Genomic DNA, 22,904 nt, shown 5'->3' on the forward strand with positions numbered 1-22,904 from the left:
AAGTTTAAAAAATATTTTTTTTATTTGTAAAGTTTTATTTTATATTATTATGTCTCTTATTTTTTTTTTTATGGAAAAAAATTAAAAAAATAAAAAAATTTAATAAAATAAAAAAGTTTATATAATAAAAAAAAAAAAAAAAAAAAAAAAAAAAAAAAAAAAAAAAAAAAATAATAAAAAAAAACAAAAAAAAAAAAAAAATTGCCACAATATGTTATATTTTTAAAATAATAACAAATAAATAAATCCTTACATATATAAATATAAATATATATATATATATATATATATTATTCCTCCGTGTTGTGTATTTTACCATTTATTTATAAAAAAAAACTATGAATATTTTGTGCATCTACATTTACTCCTTCATTGCTTGTCTTTTATTATGTCATATAAATCAGGTATTTACACTTAAAGTGTTAAATTATAATAACGTTAACTTTCATAAAAATAATTCTTTCTCCATCCCTTTATATAACAATTTATTTCCACAAGAAAAAAAAAAAAAAAAAAAAAAGAACGTTTTATTACATATATATAAACCAAGGGGAGGTGTATTTAATGAGCGTTCCAATAATTCTGATGCACATGTTAAGTTAAATAAAATCAATAAAAATATAACACGAAGAATTGCGAATATTCAAAATGTATTAAGAAAAGAAGAAAAAAAAGAAAGACATATTATAAATGATAAGAAAGAATCAAATAATGAAGAGTCTATAAATAAGAGAGAAAAAAATATAATTAAAAAAGAAAATGTTGATAATTTGTTGTATGAAGGAGATGATAAAGAGGAAGATGTATTTAATTCAAATGTGAATATTTTAGAAAATGAAAAAAAATATAGTAGACAAATATATACACATGGATATAATGAAGAGAAGAAAATTAGAGGAAGTAAAATTCTTATAATTGGATTAGATGGAATTAGTTGTGAAATATGTAAAAATTTAAGTTTATGTGGTGTTAGAGAGATAGGTATTTATGATAATAATTTGTTAACCTACGAAGATATTGATAACCTTTATTTATGTAATAAAAAATTAGTAAATGAACAAATAAAAAGTATATCTTGTGTAGATAATATGCAGATATTAAATGATAGTTGTAAAATAAAAGCTATAACTACAAATTTATATGATGATATGTTAAATTATGATATTGTCGTATCTGTAAATCAAAAAAAAAATTTTAATATAAAATTAAATAATTATTGTCGAAAAAATAAAAAAAAGTTTATATGTGTTAATACATGTGGTTTGTTTGGTAGGGCATTTATTGATTATGGTGACTTTAGTTATACAAATAATATTGATACTAATACTACATATGATAATATTCATAATAATAATGATAATAATATTAATAATAATAATAATAATAATAATAGTGATGTATACCAAATTAATAAAGTGGAATTTCTCAATAATAATGTCATTGTGTTATCATATTTACCTTTTTATAATATTCAATTAAATGAAGGTGATAATGTAATTTTACACTTAAATAATAACGCAGGAAAAAATTTCCAATTAAATAATTTTATTATTGATCGTATATGTAGAAAAAATCATAAAATATATTTATCCATTTCAATAAATAAATTTAATAATTCAATTTTTAAAATATTTAATCATTTTTTTTTTCTTCCATCATTCTTTACTAATTGGTTATTTCCTTTTTTCTTCAATTCTTTTTTATACACATTTACTTTGAATTTATTATCATATATATTCAAATTTAATAAAAAAAAATTCTTATATAATTATTATTCACATTTTTATTATGTTAAAAATTTTGTTCAGGAAAATAAATTAAATTATTCCATCAGATTGATAAAATTACCTGAACAGTTCAGGTTAAAATATTTAAGTTTAGAGGAATATATGGAAAAACAAAAAAAAAAAAAAAAAAAATATGGCTATATATTATATAGATATATAATAAAGAATAAATTAAAATTAATAAAAGAAAAAATGAGATTTTTAATAATATATATATATAGAAAATTATATGGATTAAGGAAAAAAAAGTATGAATATAAAGATATGGATGACTTAAAAGATGACTTAAAAGATGAATTAAAAGATGAAGAAATATGTTTTATGATTTATGATGAAATAATGAAAGATAAGAAGAATAAAGAATTATCAGATGATGATATAAAGAAATTTACATATTTATGTAAGAAAGAAAAGAAAGATATAAGTAATGAAATAATAAATCAATTTTGTTCGTGTGCTCATATTGAATTATCTCCTTTTTCATTTTTCTGGGGTGCCTTATTATCACAACAAATATTGAAAGGCATAACACATAAATTTAAACCTATACATCAGATGTTTTATTATGATAGGAGAGATTTATTTCCTTTTTCTAATATATCAAAAATGTATTATGGAAAGCATATGCATGAAAAGAATTTTTTTGGTAAAGAATATCATGATTTCTTAAAAAAATTAAATATTTTATTGATTGGATCAGGTGCCTTGGGTTGTGAATTTTTAAAACTCTTGGCAATATCAGGTGTTTCATCAAATATGGACAATAAAAAAGAAAATCAAATATATAATCATAATAATAATAATAATAAAAGTGAAGATTTTAAAAATATAAAGAATGATGACAAATTAGATAATACTTCCAATTTATTATATACAAACAAAAATAATACAAATACATCTATTCCTATGAATATTATTCCAGAAAAAAATCATGGTGTATTACAAAATAAAAAGAACAATATACCAGGTTGTGTTCAGGTTGTTGATTATGATTACATTGAAGAATCTAATTTGTCTAGACAATTTTTATTTAGAACTAAAGATATTAATAAATTAAAATGTGAGATAGCTTGTGAAAATATCAAAATGATAAATGAAGATATAAATTGTGACTTTTTAAAAATGAAAGTTGATGAAACTATTTTTGATAATAAAGATTTGTTATTAAAAGGATACTCTATTTTTAGAAATAAAAATAATAAGATAGATCAAAAAGAAGAACAAAAACAACAACAACAAAAAAAAAATATATTATATATACAAGAGAATCCTCTTATATGTATTTTATGTCTAGACAATTTAAAAAGTCGTATATTAATGGATAAATTTTGTTTATTAAATTCAATACCACTAATAGAATCTGGAATCGAAGGATTGAAAGCAAGTAGCCAAATTGTGTATCCTTTTTGTAGTGAAACATATTCTAGTGATAGTAATAATACATCATCTAGTAATTTATATGATGATGAAAAGAGTAATTCATGCACGATAACATCGTTTCCAAGAAATCATAAACATATAATTGAATTTGCTAAGAGTGTATATAATAATATGTTTTATGAAAATGTTATAAAAATGAATACATTTATAAATGATCCTTTATATTATCTAGGAGAATTATGTAAATATGAAAATATTTCAGATACTAATAATTTATTACATTTTTTTAAACTAACCAAATTATTTTTTCATAATAATTTACATAGTAATATAGAAATATTATGGAATAATATTTTTGTTGAGAATATTTTAAACTTATTAAAAAATAGTAAGGAAGAAGAAATAGTACAATATTTTGATAGTTTAAATAAATTACCTGAACCAATATATTTTAATCATAATAATAAATATCATATTAATTTTTTTAAATATGCAATGAAGAATTATAAGAAGGTTTTTAAAAAAATTATGAAAATTAAAAAAGAGATGATCCAAGATATATATTATTATAAAAAAGAAGATATACTTAATCTTATAGAAAAAAGTGATCCATCTATATCATTTGAAAATATTATAACAACATTGATTGAGAAAAATAATATACATATGGATGTGAGAAAAATTTTTTATTTTCTGGATGTAATCAAAAAAAATGCAAATATGCATGTATATGAATTATTAAAAAAAGAATTACTTGAATTATTTAACAACCCTGTCTTTTTGTTATCATTAAAATATGTACATAATAAAAAGTTGGCTCGAAATATAATGAATGACAACACAAGGTCAGATACTACATTGAATTCAAAAAGTGATATGGATCTTGGTGATACTATAACAAAGATGGATATTAATATTATTAATAGGGATGAAACAATACAAATGAATAACCCCCCCAAAAAAAACATCATCAACAATAACATCATCAAAAATAACAGCAACAACAACAATAATAATAATAAAAGTAATGATGTTGATGTGGATCTATTTTGTCCACTTATTTACAATTTGCAGAATAATAAGGATGACATAAATTTTATTTATAGTGTAAGCAACATAAGATGTGAAAATTATCATTTCAAGAAATTAAATATATTTGACTTTTTAAGGATAAGCAATAATATCATTCCATCTATTGTTACTATCGTTTCTATGATATCATCTTTGGCCTTCTTAGAAATGTATAAGGTAGTATTTTTCTTACTTAATAAAAATAAAAAATTGAAAGATGATATATCTACATCATATAAACAAAAATGTAATAATGATGAGGAAAGCTTATCAAAGGGTTTGTTCACAAAAAAAAATGATCATAAAAATGAATTAAAAAAAATAGATTCACCTGAAACATTAAATGACAATATTAATAGTCATACTAATAGTAGCAGTAATAATATGATGAACGTAGAAGTATTACCATATAAAGGATTAAATATATATATATATAACAACCAAATAATTGTGAGAAAAAATGATAAGAAAAATTTATTTTATTTTTTTAATGTTAATTATGAAGAATTAAAAGAAAAATTAAAAGTAATGTATAATCAATATGTAAATTTAGAAAATGATTTTATAACACTATCGGAATTAAAAGGTGTAGATACATGGACATATGACAATCCTATATTTGTAAAGAAAAATATTTTTTTTTCTATCTGGAATTATTTATATATAGATATACTATGTAAAAATAAAAAGTTGGCAACACAAACGTGTAAACCAGGATGTTCTATGAAAAATTCTATACATCTTCTAGATAATAATAATAATAATAATAATAATAATAATAATAATAATAATTTTAATTATAATTATTATTATAATTATAATTTTTATGATATTTTATCAGAAGAAAAACAAAATAATATGAAGATATATGTAAATAAAATAAATGAAGACATTGATTATATATTGAATTTATTTAAAAATTATCAAATCAATAAAACGTCTAATAAGGAAGAATCATATAATGTACTTGTTAGTATGTTAAATAAAATTTGTGATGAATATATTGATGTAATCATAAATAATATTGACTCACTATCTTCTCATTTAAATAATAAAAATATAAATATTAAAGAAAATATAAAAACATTTGATGACACACTTCAATTTATGTCACATATGAGGAGAATCTTGTGTGATATAAAAGATAAAATAAAACGTATAAACACAAATAATATAAATGTAAATGTAAAAAATATTGAAAGTAATAAAAATAATAGTGATAATATAAAAAAATGTAATAATAAGGATCAAAGAGAACCATATATTAGTAATATCCTGTTCATGTTAGATAATATTAAAAAAGAAATCGAAAACGTAAAAAAAAATATTCTTGTATATATTGATAAAAATAATTTAGATGTTAATACATATACAAATAATATTACATTAAAAGAATTAGTAGAATCTATTGAAATTCTTTTTAATGTAAATATTGAAACAGTTTGTGCACATGACAAAATTATTTATTCTAAGTTTGCTATTCCTTCATTTAAATTTTATAACAATAAATATTTATATGATATTCTTTTTGATTTATTTAAGAAAGATAAAAAGTATGAAGGAGAGGAATTCCCTCGAACGTTTATTCTAAGCATATTTGCAAACGATAAGTTGACAAATGAGGAGGTGGCTCTTCCTGATGTGCAGGTTAATATTCATTATCACGCGGATGACTGATATATGTGTATATATGCTTCATATATTTTGTACACACATATATATATATATATATATATATATATATATATATATTATCATTTATTTTTTATTTAATACATATATATATATATATATATATATATATATATATATATATATATATATATATATATATATTTATTTATTTATTTATTTATTTATTTTTTTTTTTTTTTGTTTGAATTCGAAAAATGTCATATATATATTATATATATATATAATATTTATATAATATTTATCATATGTGTTCTTTTTCATTTTTTTTTGAACTTTTTTTTTTTATATTGAGAATAAATAAAATATATAAAATTATTGAAGAATTAAAAAAAAAGAGGAAAGACATAAAAATAAGAGGTTAAAGATTTGGCTGTATATACACATACTTGTGTATATATAGTACGTTATATAAAAAGAATAAAAAAAATAAAAAAAAATAAAAAAAAAGATAAAAACATAAAAAGATAAAAACATAAAAATAAATAATATATATATATATATATATATATTTATATATATATATATATTTATATATTTATTGATTTATTTATATTTCTTCCACATAGTGTGCATATTTCATATAATCTTTTTTGAGGTGAAAAATTTTTTGAAATAAAAGTCCTGAACAATGGCAGCTATGACAATAATAATAATATTAATAAAAGAGAACCACAATAAAGTATCATTCAATTTATCATGAGCATGTTTTTCTTTTTCTTCATCTGATCTTATTCTTTTAAGATTAACATGGAAAATATTCATTTGATCTAATATTTGTTTTAAATATAAAGTACCTTGATTTAAATGTTCAGTTTTAGCTACCTGTGCATAATCTCTAGCTTCAGTTCCATATTTGATTTCAAAATAAACTTCTATAAGTTTATCTGAATTATTGTAAGCACAAAAAGAATATGATGATGAATAGAATGTTGTAAATGCTGTTTTTATATCATGTTTATTTACAGTTTCAAATATAGGTAATTTAGGTTGTGTATGGAAATTTTTTTCATTCACATCAACATCATAAATATATATAGATACTAGTGCATTTTTATGATTTGTTTTGAATTTACTAATAACTAATGTATCTTTATTTATTCTTTCTTTTATACATTTTAATTTCTTTCCTTTCATTTTTATATATACTTCTAAACCATTATATCCTATTATTTCAAATATTAGAACAAGGCACAACCAAATTATTTTATTCATTATAATCTTTTTACAAAAAAAAAAAAAAAAAAAAAAAAAATATATATATATTATATATATATAATATATCTACAAAAGGTGAAAAGATATAATTCAAACTATAAACTTATAAAATTATATAGGCATATGTATATTTCTTATAATATATTTTTCCTTATCATCATATATAAATATATATATATATATATATATAAATATATATATAAATATTATATTATTATATACATTTTATATACAACTAACACAAAGCGGTGTTATTTTAAAAGAGCAAAAAAATTAAAATAAACAAATAAAATAAATATATATTTCATATATGTTATATATTTCCACTATATATTATAACTACACATTTTCATATGACTAATATTTAGGCATATCTTAAATATAATGTTTAAATTAAAATGTGTATAATATATATATATATATATATATATATATATTTATTATTAATTTATTATCTAAAATATAATTATGTAACAATGTTTATATAATTATTATATCTTCATTATTATATATTCCCTTTCTTTTTTAAAAATTCTCGTCATACGGTTTAATTTTTATTTTTAAATATATGCATGGTAACTGTAAAAAATAAGGGATATACAAATACATTAATGTATATGATAAATATAAATATTAAAATAAAAAAAAAAAAAAAATATATATATATATATATATTATTATATATAAGTTCAATATAAAATTATATACTACATATGGATTTATAAAAAAAATATATAAAAATATATTATTATTATAAATATATATATTTTTTTTTTATTAAAAAAGAATTAATAATATATTATTATATATATATATATATATATATAATTTTAGTCTTTGAAAAAATCAATATAAATATTAATATATATATAATATATATATTATATATATATATATTATCATTAAACAATTTTTATATTTAATATATATGATGCACGCCTAAATGATAAGGTAGAGGATAAAAAAAAAAAAAAAAAAAAGGAACATGCAATAATATATACAAATATATATAAAAATATATATATATATATTACATATATATATTTGTATTTTTTTTTTTATTATTTTTTTTTTTTTATTTTATTTTTTTATTATATATTATTAACCTTATAATTATCATTTTTATTATTTTAATTATTTTTATACGTGTATTATATAATATATCACGTTTATAGGGAACGGTTGGAGCTCGTATTTTTTGTAGTGTTATATATTTTATTATTATCTACAAGTATGAATGAGAGTTTAAATAGTTCGGCTGATAGAAGTATGATTAATGAGAATATGGAAAATGTCGTAGATGAATTAATAAGAAGGAAAGATGAAATATGTTCTTGGTGTTTTGATATTTTATATTATGAATTAAAAAATGAGAAATATAATTATGTTCCTCCTTTATTACTAGATTTACATAAAGAAGGTTTTAAAATACCTATATTTATAAAGTGGATGAAATTAAATGATATAAAAGATATGGGTTCTTATGATTATGATGCATATGAATTAAAAGGTTGTATAGGATGTTTAGCAGATGTAGATATTTTAGAAATATCTTATTATGCCTTACAAAGTTCACTTCATGATACAAGATTTTTACCAGTAACATTAAAAGAATTACCATTTCTTATAGTTTCTATAACATATCTATTTAATTTTGAAGAATGTAAACATGTATATGATTGGGTTATTGGCAAACATGGAATTAAAATAAATTTCACACTTAATAAAAAAAAATACTCAGCCACTTTCTTGCCAGAAGTAGCTATACAACATAATTTTAATCATGAAACCACTGTCAAAAAATTAATAAGAAAAACAAATTATAGAGGAGAAATTAACCAGGAACTTTTAAATATTATTCAAGTTGAAAGATATCAAGGTATTAGTTGTAGTTTGACATACCAGGATTATCAAAAGTTTAAGTCCTCACAGAATAACACCAAAGGATAAGCCCAACTAGGGTCTGGCTAAAACGTAAATTGTATGGGAAAAAAAAAAAAAAAAAAAAAATATACAAGATCATTTAATCAATATTGCATCATATAAATAAATACATACATACATACATATGATATATTATATGTATATAAGTATATTTATTTATTTTTTTTTTTTTTTAAGTCATTTTGTTAAAATTATTATTCATCCTATTTTATTAAATATATATATATATATATATATATATATATTTATTTATTTTTTTTTTTTTCGAACGGTATGACAAACTAAATTAAAATCAAAAAATAAAATAATAATCAAAATAAATATTTATATTTATATTTATATCCTATCGATTTGTTTACTCTCCTTTTAAAATTTTTTTTTTTTTCATCATAATAACAACACCTATTAAAATAAACATAATTTTAAATATATATATATATATATATTTATATATATGCATTATATGTATGACCTATATTATTATTATCATCAAATGGGTACTTATAAATGAAATATGTGTGTTTAACTTTATTATATAGAAAAATATGAAATTGTATATCTAATAATATTTATATTAAATAAATAAACAAACAAATACACACATATATATATATTATTTTACCATCATTTTAGTTGTTCAAAAAAATGTGCTGATTAACAATAAATATATTGTATATATATTTATTTTTTTTTATTTATTTATTGTGTTTTGCCTCCCTTTTGTAGATATATAAATTTTTTTATTTTTATTTTTATTTTATTTTTATTTTTATTTAATTTTTATTTTATTTTTATTTTTATTTAATTTTTATTTTTTTGTTTAAAGCATATATTTATGAACTTGATAAATAAAGGTTTCACATGTAATATTTTTTATCAAAAATGGTTACTTAGAAAATGTAAATACAGGGGAATTGCTAGTTATAAAAATATAGAAGAATCGTTAAATAATATTAAAGAAAAAAAAAATCATGTCAATATTTTAAGCTTAGTCATAAGTAATAATAATCTTTGTTACTGCTTATTAAAAAATCAAATTATCAAAAAAATAGGATTAATCAATATTAAAAAGGATATATATTCTTATGAAGAAAATGATTTTATAAAAAATAAAGGAGATTACACATTCCCCACACACCAACGAATTGAAGATAAACAAAAGAAACAAACTACAAAAGTGGCGATGACCAATAAATTAGAGGCGCATAAAACAAATTTAAGATATAATTGTGAAAAGGAAGAAAATCCTTTAAGTTTTAATATCAAGGAAATATTAACAATGTTAAATTTTATCAAACTGTATTCAAATGATACAGCAAATAGGACAAATGAACAGGATAAAAATAATAATTTACAATGTGGTGATAAAAATAATAATTTACAATGTGATGATAAAAATAATAATTTACAATGTGGTGATAAAAATAATAATTTACAGTGTGATGATAAATATAATAATTTACAGTGTGATGATAAAAATCATAATTTTTTTCATATTTCAAAATGTAGTATAAAAAATGAAAATTATTTGCCTGAACAAATCAGGCAGAATATGAACAATACAGAAAAAAAAACATATAATGAAAAAACTGATAAAAACGAAGAATGGGTAATAGGAATAGAAAAAGTAAATGACAAATATGAAAAGAATAAATTAAAAGAGAAAATATTATCAATAATTGTATATTTTTTACAATCGATATTTAATTGTAAGATATTATTTTTTTGTCCTAAAGAAGCTCGTAATCATTTTAGTAAGAAATGTAATTATGAATTAAATAGTAGAGAAGAGACATATAAATATATAAAGAATAAAATAAAAAATTTCCCTTGTATTCAAAATGATGATAATAATATAAATTGTTTATTTAGCGACTCTTATGTTATATCATTTTATACTTATAGATATTATATGTATGAACAAGTAAAAAACAACAGAACAATTTTTAAATATTTAGAAAAGCAGGTAAGAAAAAATAAAAATTTTCATTACATTTTACAAACCTTACAAAAAACAAAAAATAAAAAAAACAAGGGTGAACTAACAGATTTGTTGAAGGATAAAATTAATAAAATTATTGATATAGAAACATATAAGTTGGTTGATAAATTTTTGTTTTAAAAAAAAAAAAAAAAAAAAAAAAAAAAAATATTAACATATATATAATATATATATTAACATATATATAATATATATATTAACATATATATTATATATATATGTATATATATTTTTATGTAATTTCATTTTTGTTGTGTCACATCGACATTGTATATTTTTTTGTGTCTGCTACATGTATTAAGGTGTTGTCTATATTTTTAGGCACACATATGAATACAATAATATTATTTTCACTGGTATATATAAAATGAACATTAATAATGTTTTTTTTTTTTAATTCAATAAATTTTTTGAATGAAAGATTAATAACATCATAATGAATATTTTTATTATTTGTATGTTGATAATTCTTTTGATGTTGTTCATAGGAACAATATTTATCTTCCTTATCATTTAACATGTGTTCATTATTTTCTGTACTTGTTTTTTTTAATTCATTTTTTATCATTGTATAAATATTTTTATCTTGAAAATACATTTGTTTAATATTTAAAAAATTATATTTAAAATTTAATGAGGATATATAATATTGATTGAAAGTATTATTGTTATATTTTAATAAATGTTCTGCATTAGATACTTTTATTTCTATATGTGAATCATCAAATATGTTCAATGAAACTAATTCAATTTTATTCAAACTTTTTAAGACCAAGCAGTAGTTATATTTTAAATGTCCAAGTTGGTTATTTTTTTTCAGATCGTTTGTATATTGAGTTAAATGTTTTTCATTTTTTGATGTATTGTCTTTATTATCATCACTGTGCATATTTGTATTCTTACTACATGGTAGATCCATACTACTTTCTAAATTTAATTGATCCTTGTTAACCTTTTCTTCTGTGTCAGAAGAAGTGTCGTCTTCACGTGTTTCTTTATATTCATTATTTAAATTCAAGAGTAATATTTCGTTAAAGGAATTAAAATGAAACTGTTTGATACTGGTCATTTTTAAAAAATATATTTTCTTCATATTGAAATCGATGGTATATATAAATATAGAATTATTCAATGTAACAATAAAAAGGAAGTGTTCCACAACAAAGTAAAATAGCCAAATACAGTTATTTTTATTTTGTAATAAATTATATTCATTTAATATAACACAATCTTTTAAAAAGCTTTTTTTTGAGGTTTTAAAAAATATATAGATATTTTTCATAAAATCAGAACATACAATTAATTGTTTCTGATTATATCGTTTAAAATTATAAAGAATATTGTTTACTTTTAATTCTTCTTTAATTTTTTTCTTTTTGATATTATAAATAACTAGATGATAACTAAAATGTTTTTGGTACATGTATAAATTTTTATTAATATTATAATTATTAAAATATTTATTATTAAAATATTTATTATTAAAATATTTATTATTAAAATATTTATTATTATTATTATTATTATTATTATTTTTATTTTTATTATTGGAGCAAATATTATTTGGCTGATTATTCCTTCCTTTAACTATATAATCATCCCTCATTTGTAACTGATCAATATTTATATAATTATTCATATTACTATGATTTATATCACCAGATGTATTATTAGAATTAATAGTGTTTTCCATATGATCACAATTTAATCTTATCATTGATACAATCAATGTATCATTATTTATAAAATCAAAATCATAAACCCTAAAAAAGTTTAACTTAGATAAATCATAATTATATATTTTCATATTAGTCATATTAAAATTATATATACTAAATTTTTTATTGGTCAGACAAGCTATTTTATTAAATTTTTTATTTGTTTTACAGATATTTATAAATTCATTTTTTTCATATGTAATATTTGCAATATGTTTATAATTAGATGTTTCTATAAAAGACATATTAGTAGATTCTATTTTTTTTTTATTACTTGATTTATCTTTTTCATATGCTTCTTTTTTCTCATCGATACTTTTCTCTATATTATAATTATTATTATTATGATTATAATATATATTAATTTGTTTTGAATATACACATAAAATATTTTTAAGATTGGAAGAAAAATGTAACATACTTGTATTAGTTACAATATTTCGTATGGAATAATAAATTTTTCTATTATTATCAATTCTATAAAAACAAAATGTTAGATCATCACTGATTGTTAATATATAATTATTATTAAATATTATCATTTTCTTTATATCAGCAATATGTGCTGATTGTTTGCATATGAAATACCATTTTTTATTTGTTTTTCTAGATTTTTTTATTTTATTATAAAAAAATAATTCTTTCGGTTTATTTATATTGTGTATTAAATTAGTCTTTTCATTTATAGAATGATTTATATCATCATTATAATTAGAAATAATATTATTATTGTTATTATGTTGGTTATTATAATTCCCATTTTTATAAATACTATTATTTATTTTAAAATTTTTACCTACATTTCTTAAAGTATATTTTATAATATGACGATCCACACCTGCTGAAAAAAGATAATCTTCATTTAATGATTTTGATACTGATATACATTTATAATTATGATTATTAAAGTGATATTTTATAGAATAATTCACATTATCAAATATTATTAACGAACCGTTATTATCTACACATATAACTTCATCTGTTTTATATATGTATATAATATCCCATATAATACAATTTTTATTCATACTCACAAATTCACCTATATATTTATTATTTGATAAATTGTATTTATATATTCTTGAATTATCACTACCTAATAAAACATAATGGTTATAATTATAAAAAGATTGTTCAATTGTTTTTATATGACTTTTTAATTTTCTTTCGTTTTTTTTTAAATTATTTTGTGCATGTGAAGGGTCTTTATGAATATGTGAAGTTATGTCATTATGATTATCATTATTATTATCACCATCATTATTATCATCATCATCATTATCATTATCATTATCATCATCATCATCATCTTCATCATCATCATCATCACCATCACCATCTCCATCTCCATCTCCATCACCATCACCATCTCCATCACCATCTTTATCTTCATAGTTACCTCCATTCATCTCCTCATTGATAGATTTCCTCTTCTTCATTATTTTTTTCTGTTCTTCTTTTCTTCTAATTCGCTCATGCATTTTCTCCAGCAGGTAGCTTCTTTTTTTTAGCTGATCCACAAAATATAGGCATACCAATTTTTCTTTACACTTAAATTTATTTTTTATATAAATGTTGAATATATCATTTTGGTCTATAAACGAATCATTCATATGATTCATATTGTTAGGATTGTCGGTTGTTATATGATGACTTATGTTTGATACATCTTGATCATCCCCATGATGATCATAATTATTATAATTATCATAATTATTATAATTATCATCATTTTTATAATTATCATAATTTTTATTATTACAAATTGATATATTTGCATGTTCGTCATTTTGGCCTGCCAAATGCCCTATATCTGTAGAAAGTCTTATCCTCTTATTGGTAATATATTGCATATTATTATTCAAACCATATTTATTATTATTCACATATGTATCATAAAATTTGTCAAAACAATTATATATTTTGCCTTCTTCATTTTTATATATATTGAATAAATAAAAATATCCATTTAAATTACATATTCCAAAATTTTCTAAACTATTATTTAATTTACAACTACTTATACTTGCATTTGTTATTATTTTGTATATAATGTTTTTACAATTAATATCATAAAAAATTATATTTCCACATAAGGTTGATATACCTAATATATAATCATTAATATCGATATTAGATAAATTAAAATTTTTTGTTTTCTCTTTTTTCTTTTTCTTTATCCATATTATAGATTTTATAATTGTTGTGTTTGTACTATATATATCTAATTTTGATAAAAATAAAAAATCGTTTATTAATATTTTATAAATATATATATTACAAAATGAATCACATATACTCATATAACTTTTACATGGAGATATTTCTATATATGTTAATTCTTTCTTTTCAATTTCATAAAAATTAAAATCTCTTAAATATACACTTATTTTCTTTTCATCAATATTTTTGTTTAATAACTCTTTTGATATTCCTTCATTTCTATTACTATTTATAATATCCTCTTTCAATCTATCCTCATCTGCTTTATTTTCATAAACCCCGCAATTCATATTACCATATATTCACCAAAAATAAGTAAAATCAATAACGATAATAAAAAATATATATATATTATATATATATATATATATATATATATATATATATATATTATTTCTTTATTTTTCTGTTTATTTTATAATTACTCATCTATAATTTTATCTTTAAAATGATTATCCTATATTCATTATTTTATGTAAAAAATATATAAATATAAAAAAATATTTCTTAATATCAAAATGATTAAATAAATAAATAAATAAAAGCTATCACAAAAGGTATAAAAATATATATTTTTTTAGTAACTTATTTTTAAGAATTTATATAAAAAAGAAAAAAATATATAAAAAAAACAATCATATATTTAAATGAATAAATAATATATTATATATATATATATTTTATATAACAAAACAACAACATTCTCCTATTTTTTTTTTTTTTTAATATTTTATGTATAATATAACTTTGTAATATTATATGTGTTTCCTATCATATTATATATATATTATATATATTTTTTTTTTTTTTTATTTTTTTAAAAGTATATTATTCAAAAACAACAAAAATAAAAAAATTCATAAATATATATTATATATATGTGATAATACTTTTAAGTATATATATTTATCAATATATCATATTATACATAATGATAATTTAATTACATATTAGAATGAAAAATTCAAATTATATGTTTTAATAATCATTTTAAATATTTTATTTTTAATTATATGAAAAACTTGAAAATTTTAATAAATAACAAATGTTTAAAAGTTTTAAAAAAAGAAAACAAGTCTTTACAATGTTAATTGAAATAATGAATAAATATAAATATAAATATATATATATATATATATATATATTTATTTATTTAATAAGTACATATTTTTTATATATGTATGATTATTTTAATATTAATAAATTTAACGGAATGAAAAGATATAGAATTATGACAAAACTTATAACAAAAAAAAAAAAAATAAAATAAAAATAAAAAAAAAAAAAAACAACATATAAGAAGAAGAATAATATAACAAAATAAATAAATGATTAAATGATAAAATATATAAATAAAACAAAATAACACAAATAGATTATTTGATAACATTAATAATTTAATATTTCAGTTAATAAAACAACATACTTTTTTGTTCCCTTTTTTTGAACATTATAAATGTTTCGTCTTTTAAAATTCATTAATTGTACACCCCTCGCAAAATAATTGTAAAAATAAATATATTTTGTTAATCTAATTACAAATATGACATATCATTATATATATATATATATATATATATATATTATAGATGAATTATAGGAAATTTTTCTTTCATACGTAAAATTTAAAGATATGTTGTTTCCTATTTTGTATATCCTGCCTACACTAATTTCTTTATTTTAAATTTTTTATTGGGGAATATCATTTTTTTAAATATGTCTATTTTGTTTTTTCTTATCTTTCTAGATATTACTATATAGTTGTTATATATATATATATATATATATATATATATATTTATGTATGTATGTATTTATAATTCCACATGTTAGTCTCTTCCACGTATTCTTCTAGCTAAATGAATATCTTTGGGCATAAGTGTTACTCTGTTTGCATGTAATGAACATAAATAGGCATCCTCAAACAAACTAACCAAATAAGCTTCTGATGCTGTTTGTAAAGCTAATAATGCTTCAGGTGTATAACGAAAATGTTCATCTGGTAATTCATATAATCTTGTAATTTCTTTTACTACTCGAACAAATGGAATTTTAGGTATTAATAATTGAGTCGATGCTTGATATGCTCTTATTTCTTTTAACGCTAACACACCTGGTCTGTATCTATGGGGTTTCCTTATATGTGTCCTGTTCAAATTTTTTTGTGAAACCCCATTTATACTTCCTCTATTTACACTTGGTCTGGTCATATTAGTAGTCTTGGAACCAATTCCATGATGTACTGTTTTATTTGGTAATGTTTTGTTTGTTTTAAAAGGCTTGTCCTTATTAAATGCACTTAATGGGTTATGATTTGGTATATTCTTTTTGGTTCTTACCATATTATTTTATTTTGGGAATATTTAATAAAAATTACCTTAACAGTTAAGGAAATTTTATCATAAAAAAAAAAAAAAAAAAAAAAAACTACATGAACAAGATAGAAATAATTATATCAAAAAAGTTAGTCGAACAAATTGGGGATATATTTTTAAAAAAGCTAGCTGAACAATTTGATAATATTAAATTGGAATAATAATATAACCCTTTTTATTTATTGCATCATATATAAATATAAATATAAATATATATATATATATATATATATACATATATATATATTTATTTATATATTCCTATAACAAATATTTCCATTTGTTTTTTTTATTTTTATTTTTATTTTTTGAAAAGATAATCTTTTATGATATATAAAAAATAAAATGGTTTTATGTTGAGGTGTATCATAAATGTATATATGTTTATATATATATTTAATTTTTGTTCTTCATAATTATACAAATATATCAGAAATAAAATAAACTGTGATATATATATTATAACAAATATTTCCATTTGTTTTTTTTTATTTTTATTTTTATTTGTTGAAAAGATAATCTTTTATGATATATAAAAAATAAAATGGTTTTATGTTGAGGTGTATCATAAAATGTATATATGTTTATATATATATTTAATTTTTGTTCTTCATAATTATACAAATATATCAGAAATAAAATAAACTGTGATATATATATATATATATATATATATATATATAATATCAATCCATACAAAACATTAATTTTTAGGAATATTTAAAAATATATACATATATAAATTTAAATTTTTATTTTTTTAAAATATGTACACTATTAATTTGTTACACAATGGATTAACAAGGAAAAAAAAAGAAATTAAAAAAAATATAATAAAAACAAAGTCAAAAAAGAAAAGATAATTTTTTTTTTTTTTTTTTTTTTTCTCTCACTTTGTTAATTTTGCATTTCTCTTTTATTTTTATAATGATAAATTATATGTAAAAGGAAATAAAAAATTATGATGTATATGTAATATAAAAAGAGAAAAACCTTCATGTGCTAATATATATATTTTTCTTTTTAATATTCTCTATATATTATTATGTAAAAATGTATGTATATATATAATAATTATATAAATGAAATATTTTTTTTTACAAATATATTTTTTTTTTTTTATTAAAATATTATTATTTTTGTCTATTCAAAAAGAAAAAAAAAAAATATATATTATAAATATATAAATATATATATATATATATAATATAATATTCATTGTTATATTATTACATAATTTATGTTGACATTTTAATTAAAATAAAAAAGAAAGTAAAAATTTTGCATACAATTTATTTTATTTTTATGTTTTATTCCTTCAGACGAGTTATTACAAAGATTTATAAATTGTAAATTTGAAATAAGAAGAAACAATTTTATCAATGAAATATTAATTGTAAAAAAAAAAAAAAAAAATAAATAAATAAAATATAATTAAAATAAAAATATTTTTTACACCATATACAATTTTATATTAATGGTTATTTTATTTTTTTTTAAGTACAATATTTACATATTTTATTTTTGTTTATATAATATTTTATGAAAAATTAGAAAAACTTAAAAAAATATAATATATATATATAATATATATTTATTTATATATATGTTATAATAAACAACCACATATGTGTATATTTTATTATTATTTCCCTTTTTTATATATTTTTTCATTTTGTATACATTCTGTTGTAAAAATTTGTGTGTAAAAATATTTTGCACGTGAATTTTTTTTTTTTTTTTTTTAAATATACAAGTTCTATACATAATTAGTAATTGTTCTTTTATATGTTCATAAATAAATAAATATATATATATATATTTATTATTTTATATATTCTTTCTACATTTACTCGTTTGTCTTCCCTCAACATGTTTCAAAATTTGTTAAAGAAGAAAAGAACAGTGACATGATATATATGTTCATCATATATATTTGTAAAAATATAAATAGGGATTTTTTTGTCATATTCACTTATTATTTTGATTAAAAATAAAAAATATATATATATATAATATAACATTTATGAAAATTATTGACAACATATTATCTTGTAGAAAAATAAAATATAATTTTTTAAGTTCTATAATTAATTACACCACATTTATAATTATATCATCAATTATATTGATATGTTTATATATATTAATACAAAAAATTAATTCATTCAAATTTAATATTAAATGTTAAAATTATTTTCTTGCAGCTCCTAAATTAAAAATAAAAACAATATATAATATATAATCGTCCCATAAATCTTTTTTGTTTTTGTTTTTGTTTTTGTTTTTGTTTTTGTTTTTATTTTTATTTTTATTTTATTTTTTGGGATTTTCCTTAATATATATATAAAATAAATTCAAATTGCATTTAATAAGAACAGTATTTGAAACATTTTAAAATAATCATTATCCCTATAATTTATTAAAATTTTATATTTTATAAGAATAAGGCACGAAAGGTATACAACTTTGTTCGTTTTATACATATATATATATATATATATATATATATATATATAATTATTAATATTCACAAATTAAAAAAAAAAAAAAAATATTCTTATTGAACAAAATTATTATTACTTAAACATTCATTAAGAATATGTATTAAAACCAACAACATTATATTCAAATATTCCTTTTTTATAAAATATATTTACAAAAAATATCATCTATCTATATCTATATTATACATGTATATAATAATTTGCTGTTTTAAAGTATAATTAAAAAATATAAACGTGCATAAAAATATATGAATAATAAATTTTTTATTACAGAAAAAGAATATATAATATATTATCCTTCTGAGTAAGAACAGATATATAAACTTCAAAAATTATATCTCTTCAGATTTTTTCAAGTAAAAAAAATAAATATAAATAAATAAATAAATAAATATCAATTTATATATATGAACTGGATAAGAATAATTCCGTAAACCAAATAAAAAAAAGGAAATATATATATGAATAAATATATATATATATATAAATAAATATTTATATATTTATATTTATTTATTCATTTGTATCTTTTTATTTTATATATTTATATAGCTATGCCTATATCATTAAATAGTTTTAAAGAAGAAGAGCTTATCTCCTTAGAAAAAGGGGATCTTGAACCTGTTTTATATAAAGGAAGTGAAATTGGATTTATTTATAATAAATTAAATTTAGGTGAAGGGAAATTATATATTCTTGAAAAACGTTTATTATGGATCAATGAAAATGCGAATAAAAAAAATGTTACGAATTTCAAAGAATTATGTACAAATAATATATATTTAAATCATTATGAGAAAAATAGAAATTTCTATCTACACCTTTTAAATGATGTAAATAATATAAGTATTGATTCATCCAATATTGCTTTACATGCCATAACATCTGATAAAAAAATATGTGATAATTCTTGCGTATATATACAATTAAATACAGACATTTCTGATCATTTAGAAAATTGGAAAAATGACGAACCAGTGCAACGTATCATAAAGAGTGAACAAACAAATGATGATGAAGAGAATTCAGATTCAGATAATGATCTTCCTTATGATGAAATTTCTACTCCTGAAATATTATTGGTAAGTAAAAATTCCTCAGATAACGATCTTATTTTTCGACATATGAGTAATATGGACAATTCTAATAATGAAGATGACGAAATGGACCAGGAAGAAGATGAACAAGAAGAAGATGATGAAGAAGTAGAAGAAGGGAATGTGCTAGAAGACGAGGAAAATGAAGATGAAGACAATAAATAATTTGACGAAGAAACTAGCTTAAAGAAATTATAAACATATATAAAAAATTGTGTAGACTTAATGAAAACATTTTATATATTCTAAAATAATGAAAAAGTATAAAATATTAAACTTAAGAAATGATATTTTATTTTTTCATAAAAATTAATGCACCTGTTATAAAAATATATATATATATAATATAATTTATAACTATAACTAGCCATTTTGAATATATATATATATATATATATATGTATGTCAAAAAAAAAAAAAAAAATTATGAACTGTTCATATTTTTATTTACCAAAAATTTATATATTAATATTTGTGTTTTTTTTTTTTTTTTTTTTTTCATTATTGCTATTATAATAACCCATATTTTTATAAGTAGCGGAACATATAGAATTGTAGATATATATTTATATATTTCCTTTTTTGTATTGTTAATTATATAATTTTTGTTTTATATTTTATATCATTAAATATGTTATTTATAAAAATATGGATTTAGAGAGACTTTTATTTTATTTCTCTATTGTTTAATATATTATTATTATTATTTTTTTTTTTTAATAACAAATTATAATAAATTAAAATTTTTTTGTAAAAATTAAAAAAGTAGTTCTTTTTATTTGATTGATTTATTATATTTTTAAGAAAAATATATATGTGTAATATATATATATTATATATATATTGAAACAAAAATATATATTTCTATTAATATCATTGTATATATATATTATGGGGACAAAAGAAATAATAAAGATTTTCATGGAGAGTTAATGCCAATTAAATTGGTGGAGATAAATTCCACGGTTTATTATTATTTTTTTTAACACATTTAAAAATATTCAAACATTATATATACAAGTATAGCAATATTTACATATAATATCATATATACATTATACATTTATTAATACTCCTTAGAAATATATATTATTTCATCTCATTTGTTTTATATTAATCAGATGGCTTTTTATTTATATCATTCTTTGTATTAGATATATATTATATATTTTGCTTTTGTCATACGATTAATAGGAAAAATAAATAAATAAATAAATATATATATATATATATATATATTAAATAAATCTCCCTTTTTTTTCTTCTTCTGATTATTATAATTTTAGTTTATTCATAATTTTTTATTTTATATATTATAACAAGATACACATGTATTACATACAAATACTATATGTTTTGTAAATGCTTTTAAATATTGAATAACAAAAAAAAAAAAAAAAAAAAAAAAGAATTATGGTTATTATTAGCAACAAAAAGAAACATAAACCAAGAGGTTAAATGAATCTTACTGTTTGGTGAATATATATGTGTAGTAAACCAATGAAGAACAATATTAATAAAACAAAATAAAAATAAAAAAAATATTATATATATGTATATAAAAAAAAATGAATAAAAAAAAAAAAAATTTTTATTAAAAAGAAAAAAAAAAAAAAAAAATAAAAAAAAAAAAAATAAAATAAAAAAAAATAAAAAAAATAAAAAGGTATTTCACAATATGTTGTCCAATAATTTTAATATTTTTTTTTTTTTTTTTTTTTTTTTTTTTTTTTTTTTTTTTTTTTAAAATTTTTTTTTTTTTTTTTTTTTAAAATATATATTATAAAAATATAAAAAAAAAAAAAAAAAAAAAAAAAAAAAAAAAAAAAAAAAAAAAAAAAAAAAAAAAATTTTATATAAAAATAATATTAATAAAAAATAATATAT

General features: G+C 17.7%; 7 protein-coding genes across 7 annotated transcripts; 4 read left to right on the forward strand and 3 right to left on the reverse strand.

Moving 5' to 3' along the window:
- Positions 1 to 338: 338 nt before the first annotated feature.
- Positions 339 to 5,915, forward strand: PGSY75_1333200 (ubiquitin-activating enzyme; the record flags this gene model as incomplete). Its single annotated transcript, XM_018787385.1, has 1 exon — positions 339 to 5,915. One exon carries the CDS (start codon positions 339 to 341, stop codon positions 5,913 to 5,915), a length of 5,577 nt encoding a protein of 1,858 aa, XP_018640127.1.
- Positions 5,916 to 6,509: 594 nt separating this feature from the next.
- On the reverse strand, positions 6,510 to 7,145 carry PGSY75_1333300 (transmembrane protein Tmp21-like protein; the record flags this gene model as incomplete). The annotated part of the gene is made up of 1 exon (XM_018787386.1): positions 6,510 to 7,145. The coding sequence occupies one exon, from the start codon at positions 7,143 to 7,145 to the stop codon at positions 6,510 to 6,512; it is 636 nt and encodes a 211-aa protein (XP_018640128.1).
- A 1,236-nt stretch (positions 7,146 to 8,381) lies between these two features.
- PGSY75_1333400 (conserved protein, unknown function) lies at positions 8,382 to 9,098 on the forward strand (the record flags this gene model as incomplete). Its single annotated transcript, XM_018787387.1, has 1 exon — positions 8,382 to 9,098. The coding sequence occupies one exon, from the start codon at positions 8,382 to 8,384 to the stop codon at positions 9,096 to 9,098; it is 717 nt and encodes a 238-aa protein (XP_018640129.1).
- Positions 9,099 to 9,927: 829 nt separating this feature from the next.
- Positions 9,928 to 11,214, forward strand: PGSY75_1333500 (hypothetical protein; the record flags this gene model as incomplete). The annotated part of the gene is made up of 1 exon (XM_018787388.1): positions 9,928 to 11,214. One exon carries the CDS (start codon positions 9,928 to 9,930, stop codon positions 11,212 to 11,214), a length of 1,287 nt encoding a protein of 428 aa, XP_018640130.1.
- A 136-nt stretch (positions 11,215 to 11,350) lies between these two features.
- PGSY75_1333600 (putative U3 snoRNA-associated small subunit rRNA processing associated protein) lies at positions 11,351 to 15,328 on the reverse strand (the record flags this gene model as incomplete). The annotated part of the gene is made up of 1 exon (XM_018787389.1): positions 11,351 to 15,328. The coding sequence occupies one exon, from the start codon at positions 15,326 to 15,328 to the stop codon at positions 11,351 to 11,353; it is 3,978 nt and encodes a 1,325-aa protein (XP_018640131.1).
- Positions 15,329 to 16,867: 1,539 nt separating this feature from the next.
- On the reverse strand, positions 16,868 to 17,380 carry PGSY75_1333700 (histone H3-like centromeric protein CSE4; the record flags this gene model as incomplete). The annotated part of the gene is made up of 1 exon (XM_018787390.1): positions 16,868 to 17,380. One exon carries the CDS (start codon positions 17,378 to 17,380, stop codon positions 16,868 to 16,870), a length of 513 nt encoding a protein of 170 aa, XP_018640132.1.
- Positions 17,381 to 20,474: 3,094 nt separating this feature from the next.
- PGSY75_1333800 (hypothetical protein) lies at positions 20,475 to 21,182 on the forward strand (the record flags this gene model as incomplete). Its single annotated transcript, XM_018787391.1, has 1 exon — positions 20,475 to 21,182. The coding sequence occupies one exon, from the start codon at positions 20,475 to 20,477 to the stop codon at positions 21,180 to 21,182; it is 708 nt and encodes a 235-aa protein (XP_018640133.1).
- Between the last annotated feature and the right edge of the window lie 1,722 nt (positions 21,183 to 22,904).

Source organism: Plasmodium gaboni, chromosome 13, assembly GCF_001602025.1.
Source record: "Plasmodium gaboni strain SY75 chromosome 13, whole genome shotgun sequence".
Classification (NCBI taxonomy): Eukaryota; Apicomplexa; class Aconoidasida; order Haemosporida; family Plasmodiidae; genus Plasmodium; species Plasmodium gaboni.